Here is a 6,774-nt window from a genome sequence, read left to right as displayed (position 1 = left end):
CGCTTTTTGTCTTTCTCTGTCTTTTTGGTTGAGTGCACACACCCTATAGCAAAAAATTCTCAAAAAAAAAAAAAAAAGAGGAGAAAATGCACAGGATTCTCAATTTGCTTTGAATGATGTAGCTTAAAAAGCTGTAATTGTGGACTAGTCCCTTGGCCTGGTAGGTAGTTAAGGGGAGCTGGATCCCACATAGCCAATTATGTCGTTTGACTAGAGACTTGAAAAACATGACAGATGCATATGTATGTGCCCAGAACCCAGATAGAATGGAGAAATAGAAGGGATTGCAGCATAACCACACTGCATTGACAGGGATCTTTATCCCTCTTCCTCTCTGTCTGTGTCTGTCACAGTCTCTTTGGTAAGTACACACATCTTCTGGCAAATTAGAAGGAAAAAATGCTGTAATTGTAACTAGTATTATTGAGGTTTGCACTTGCATCTATTTAGAATGTTATAGAGCATATGTACTCACCAGAGAGACAGACAGAAACAGAGAGACAGAAAGCAAAAATGCCCCCCCAGGGGGTGACCTACTCAGCAGTCCCTTCTCCTCATTTTTCCTCTCAGGATCTTGGGCATGCTTGCATATGTGCCCAGCATGAGTTTTAAGCCACTAGATCCACAGACCCAACCCCAGCAACGTAATCATTATATCTGCCACTCCCAAGAATGTTCATGTCTTTTATAGCACTGGTATACCAATACTGAAGGAGAAAGTGAAATCGAGCAAAAGTAAAAGTTAAAATGACTGTTTCGAGCAGTACTACCCTAACTTCAGAATATTCTTAAACATTTAAATCCTTTTTTTCCTTCATTTCTAATTAAAATTTCATTTTTATACTAGAAAGTTTATTAAAGGATTTTTTAAAATCTTGATAATTGAAGTAATAGGAAAGTTTAGTTCAAATTAAGTTTATTGAAATGTTTTCATTTCTGATAGTTTAGTTTTTTACTTACTATTTGTAAGTTACTTTTAATAAAATTATTTTTTATTTTTTATTTTTTTCCCTAAAGGATGCATGTGGTTGCAAGGGAGAGGGCTTGAGGGAAAGTGAAAACTTTTCCTCCATTCTGTCAATATTTTGGGGGCATGTGTGAACACACACCTAGCATGTTTTTCAAGCCACTGAGGCTAGGATTCAAACTGTACATTCAGCCTCTTGGGATCTACTCCTTTATCCATCCAGCCATGCAGCTGGCCCACTCATTTCTCTTTAACTTTTGAAATTTAATGCAATTGTCAAGAGGTTTGGTAAAAGTAGGAAGCTATATATGTATTAATTTATACTGATCAAAACTTACAGTATTACATAAATCACTACATTAAAAATAATAGGTTGGCTTACTCCCCACCAAGTTTAATAAAGAAAATAGAAAGAATACAAATAGATTGAACAGTTCAAGTGATTAAATATAAGCATTCATTAGACTCAGCTCTTGCCGAAGTGAAGACTTATAAAATCAAAAGAATCAAGACAGTTACTGGTTCCAGTCAGTAATTATCAGTTAGGAAAAATGCTTCTCATTGGAGGGACCTATCACAGACTCTGGGATAACATTTGGGTATGGTTTGACAAAGCATTTCAAAAAAATGTAATACGGTTTTATTTTGTAAAATGAAGAAAACGTATAAACAATCTGCAGAAAGTATAGCTCAGTAGACTCCTTTGACTAATAAGAAAACCCTAGAGATATTAATAATAGAGTATTGTGTTCAGTTAGTAGGCCTCTTAAAAGGAGCTTAATAGAACTTAGTCAAAGATTTGATGAAAAGATGAGAAGAGTTAGTTTATCCATCTATGACATAGGCTTAAAAAATACTAAAGAATAAGAAACTGGCCTAAGTAATTTGTGATCACCACCTTGACACTACAATTGCATCTGCTTTTGAATAACTAATTTGAGTTGGTTTAGTTTTTGTTTTGTTTTGTTTTAAAAATAATTAATTATTCATTCATTCATTTATTTTAATTTGACCAGAGAGAGGGAAAGTGAGAAAACAAATCACCAGGTCTGGGACTCAAACTGTGATCAGCCATGTGGGAGTGTCCAGCACTTTAACCACCACGCCACCTGCTGGTCTCAAGTTGGTGCATAGTTTTAAACCAAAAAGTATAAGGAATCTAGCTTGTAGGGCATAATTTAACTCAGTATTAAAAGTAATTCATTCTCTATTGTAACTTATTTAGGTTATTTTCATCATATGAGAGGTCTTTTAAAATTTAAGACAGAGTAGATTAAGGTAGCCATAACACATTATGAATTCTTTAGTTATACAGGAAGAGACTCAATGATGTATTGAATGATATTCAGTGTGCCCCCCCCTTTACTTCATTCTTTGGTTGTCCTAAACAGTTGCATTATTTTCGTTTGTGTTTTACAGTTTTTGAGACAGTGACCTTGAGCTCAGACTCTCTCTTCAAGAGAGCAGTTTCACTTCTCCATACTTCTTACTTGGACCCTGCATCTGAGCATGGTTTTCAATACAGTCAAGTGACTTTGGTGAAAAATGACATTTTCTTAAATGAGGTGAGGCACTCGGTACACACTATCTGTGTGTTAATTTTTAGTGGGTTTTGGTTTTGTTTTTTCAGTTTGCCATAGGGCCCATGTGCTCTCTGGAGAGAGAGGGAGTGAAAGTGAGAGTCCCTCCCCTTCGCCCACCCCCTCCCCACAAGGAGCAGGGCAGGGCCACCACTGCAGTCACTTCCCTTCCATTCTCCTTTTGGTATTTTAGGCACGCATGCCCACCCTGTATGTTTTTTCAAGCAGCTGGGTCTGGGACTTGAACTGTGTAGTTTGCCATGTGGGATTCAGTTGTCTTAGCCATCTTGCCAACTGCTGGCCTAAGTCTAGCACTTTTTTTTTTTTTTTTAAGAATTACGTATTTAATTTTACTTAATAATTTTTAATTTGGTGTCAGGTACATGTGCTCACTAGAGAGAGACAGGGAGAGAGAGAAAAAGGCGAGAAAGCAAGCCAGTGGGTCTGAGATTCGAATCGCAGTCAACCATGTGTGGGAGTCCAGCGTCTTAACTGCCATGCTACTTGCCGGCCCCAAGTCTAGCACTTTTTAGCTGTAATTTTTCAGATGAAATAGAAAGATCCTTGGAATAGTTTCTTAGAAACTAATATATTCTAGAATTTTTGAGAAAAGTAATACATTAGTTTTTAGTAGGAAGCATTCAGATGATACATTTGAAATATTAATTTATAAGATAAAATAGTGTTTTTATAGCATCTGGTTATTCTCTTTATACAGTACAAAACTTTTTATGAACAAAAAAAGGCAAGTAACTATACTCAGGAAGAACTGCAAGAAACTTACGGGTTTCTTCTGTTTGAAACTGAAGATCAGGTAAGGGCATTAGGTTGTAGAAAGTTAATTTTGTAGTATTAATGTACCACATTAATAGTATCATTAGTCATAATTGTCAATGTTTCAGTTCTATAAGATTTGTAAAATTATCACTTCTTGGAGTATTTTTTTGTTACTTTGGAGGCAGTATAAATGACAATGAAAGCTAATTATGAAGATTTTATTTCTACAACTTTTTATAGTATCTAATTTTATCTTAAATAGGTCCATGAGCTTATAGTGAGATTTGGGTTAATACGTGTTTCTTCAGTGTCAGTCAAGCCTTTTATTTATTTAATTTCTAACTTAAGAGGTACCGTCATAGAGAATGAGACAGAGATAGGGTAAGAGACAGAGCAAGGTGGACAACTCCAACGAGGTCTTCATGCTGTAATCCATCCTCAATCTTAGCAGCCTGGATTACAAGCACACATGCATACCCTCAGTGTGCACAGGGAAGCATTTGGACCTTCCTATACATCATAAAGTGTTGTGTAACCACTGCAATGTAGCTGGCCCAATAATGCTTTTTAATAGAATGGATTTTTTTTTTTTTTGAGAGGTTTTTGTTATAGGGCACATGCGTTTGCCAGAAAGACAGAGACAGAGAGACAGAAAACGAGAAATCACCCCCCAGGGGGATGGCCATGCTGCAGTCCCCTCTCCTCCATTCTCCTCTCAGGATCTTGGGCACTCACACACACGTGCCCAGCGTGAGTTCGAGCCACTGGGTCCAGGACTGGAACTGTGGTTGACTACATGGGAGTCCAGTGACACAGCCATTATGCCAGCTGCTTGGAATGATTTTTCCTCCCCCTCTGATTCAATTATTGTTTATGTAGATACTCTTCTGCTTCACATGAAGGTTTTTTAGGTTTAAATTACGTAGTTTTGGAGATTGGATAAACACTTTGAGCATTCTAGTTCATGGGGATTATTTCATGCCTTTCTCTGAATATTGAATATCTATCTTTTTTGCCTGTACCTAAATTATGGGAGAAGGAAACCACTGAATATAGGGTATGTCTCCAAAGATATGGTTTTCTAGATACAGTTTAAGAAGTATTAGAGCTCTATCAAAATTTAATAATTCATAGGTAATATTTTATTGGGTTAATGGTTTATAAAGAACAAGGGCAGATTTGCTTAAAGCATAATTAATACTAGATTCAGGTGTTGATGCAACAATAACACAACTGGACCAGCCTGGGAAAGATTGGATTTGAGTCCCAGCACCTTCCTAAGCACACCTGTGATTCTAGCCAGCTAGTGCTAGAATTTGGTCATGGCCTGAAGACACTGTTAGCCAGCCCCCTCAAAAAAAAAAAAAAAAAAAGAAGAAGAAACTTTTTTTTTTTTTTTTAAGGGAAAGAAAAAAGACTACTATTTTTTTTTTTTTTTAAAGAAGACTTAGAAGGATTATAGTTGAAGTTTATTCCTTTTAACATAATCATCTAGATACAGATAAGATATGCTAAAATGGCATTTGGATATAATACATTTTCAAATTTAGTGGTCCTAAAGCTATAATTGGAAAAGAAATCTTCAAGAGAGGGCTTTGCTTAATACGGTTATATTGTGACATTGTTAACAGAAATGGTAAAATGTCACAAAAGTCTTTGGGCCTTTAATCAAAATGTGGTTGCTTTATATCAGTATAATCTTGTTTTCTTACAGCAGTGCACATATTAAATAGGTTCTATATTTATGTTAAAGTTTATAAACTATAGCATTAATTCATTGCCTTTCTGCAGAGTGATAATGGTAAGAAAGTAATATCTTTTGTTCAAAGGCAAAATTTGTATGTCAGCGTGGACTTTGTGTTGGCAGCAGTTCTATTACCACTCTAGGTGATCCAGCCAAAGGTAAGTCTGCAAAGAAAAAAGACTTTCTTCTTTTATAAGATGAAGTGAGGGTAGGCTAATTTTGTAAGGTACTTATATGAAAAGTCAGTTTCATTAATGTCAGACACATGTTTTTCAGTGCCAAGAGGGTAGTTACTGCCATGAGAATCTCTTTTTTACTATACTATCATAATGGCATTAGGACTAGAGAATAGATAGAACTGACTGAACTTGGCAACTGTGGTATGTGAAAGGTAACAGGGAAAGTATTAATAAACATATACTGTAGTGATGATACTAGTTAAAAAGAGACAGAGAAGATAATAGATGGGTCAGGAAGTTAATGAGTTAAAAAGGAAAAGTAATTTAATGGTTAAGAATGAATTAGGGGCTGGCAGGTGGCATGGTGAAGGTGCTGGACTCCCAAGTGGCTGATTGTGGTTCGAGTCCTGAACCTGTTGGCTTGCTTTCTCATTCTTCCTTTCTCTCTCTGTCTCTCTGGTCAAATTAAAGAATAAATAATAAATAAATAAAGTTAAATAAATCATTTTTAAAAAATAAAATACATTGTGACCATTAAAAAAATGAATATGAATTAGTACTAAAATTTTCTTTAACTGCAGTTTCCTCATCTGTAAAATAGATAAAACTACCTTTTAGAATTGTCGTAGGAATTAAATGAAACTATATGAAGTGTTTTAGCTCAGGAACTTGCACCTACAAGTTCTCGGTAAATGGACAGTACTACTTTTAGAGTTAAATTTGAGAAATAATGAGACTTAATGTTTCCGAAAGATAGCAGAAAGTAGTTGGGAAACAGATCACTGCCAAATTTGGGGATAGGGTAGGGTATTAAATGAAGCCAAGACACTGTGTGATAGAAGATAGCAAAGAACAGAATTTTTGGTTTTTTTTTTTTTTTTGGAGAGATTTTCACTGTAAGGCGCGTGCGCTCGCCAGACAGACAGAGAGAGACATAGAGACAGAAAGCGAGAAATCACCCCCCCAGGGGGGATGGTCACGCCGCAATCCCTTCTCCTCCATTCTCCTCTTGGGATCTTGGGCACACACGCACACGCGCCCGGCGTGAGTTTTAAGCCACCGGGTCCGGGACACAAACCGCGGTCGACTACGTGGGAGTCCAGCGACATAGCCATTACGCTAACTGCTGGTTCCCAAGAACAGAATTTTTGGATTGTTAATGGGACCAAGGTATAGGGAGGTAAGGGAGAAAATAGAATGAGGAATGGTCAGGAACAGTCCATTAGGTTTAGAATCAGGAAGTAGAATTTCACAAAAGAAAAAAAAAAAAGAACCCCACAAAGAAGGGATGTTGGGACCACCAGGTGGCATAGTGGTTAAGTTGCTGGACCTCCCACATAGCCCACTATGGTTCAGGTCTCGGACATGGTGGCTTGAAAATCATACCTCATGCGTGTGTGTATATGTTCCCCTAAACCCAAGAGGAGAATGGAGAAGGGTTTGTGCCATGGCTATCCCTCTGGGAGGTGATTTCTTACTTTCCTTCTCTTTGTCTATTTCCAAGGAGTGTGTGTGCCATATGGCCAC

The 6,774-nt window shown here is 37.0% G+C and overlaps 1 protein-coding gene across 3 annotated transcripts in view; it reads left to right on the top strand.

The window, feature by feature from the left end:
• TASOR2 (transcription activation suppressor family member 2) overlaps positions 1–6,774 on the top strand; it is a 75,001-nt gene that overhangs the window by 11,345 nt on the left and 56,882 nt on the right. For 2 of the 3 annotated variants that reach the window (XM_006150071.3, XM_006150072.3), the window contains exons 3-5: positions 2,387–2,532; positions 3,266–3,361; positions 5,154–5,226. In XM_006150071.3, the coding sequence (XP_006150133.1) occupies positions 2,387–2,532; positions 3,266–3,361; positions 5,154–5,226 (315 nt within the window). The remainder of the gene's footprint in view (positions 1–2,386; positions 2,533–3,265; positions 3,362–5,153; positions 5,227–6,774) is intronic. The other variant, XM_027772475.1, reaches the window with a different exon arrangement.

The sequence above is a fragment of the Tupaia chinensis genome, unplaced genomic scaffold (assembly GCF_000334495.1).
Source record: "Tupaia chinensis unplaced genomic scaffold, TupChi_1.0 Scaffold000275_1, whole genome shotgun sequence".
Lineage (NCBI taxonomy): Eukaryota > Metazoa > Chordata > Mammalia > Scandentia > Tupaiidae > Tupaia > Tupaia belangeri.
The sequence above is the reverse complement of the archived record's forward strand: the minus strand, read 5'-3'. Positions and strand labels throughout refer to the sequence as shown.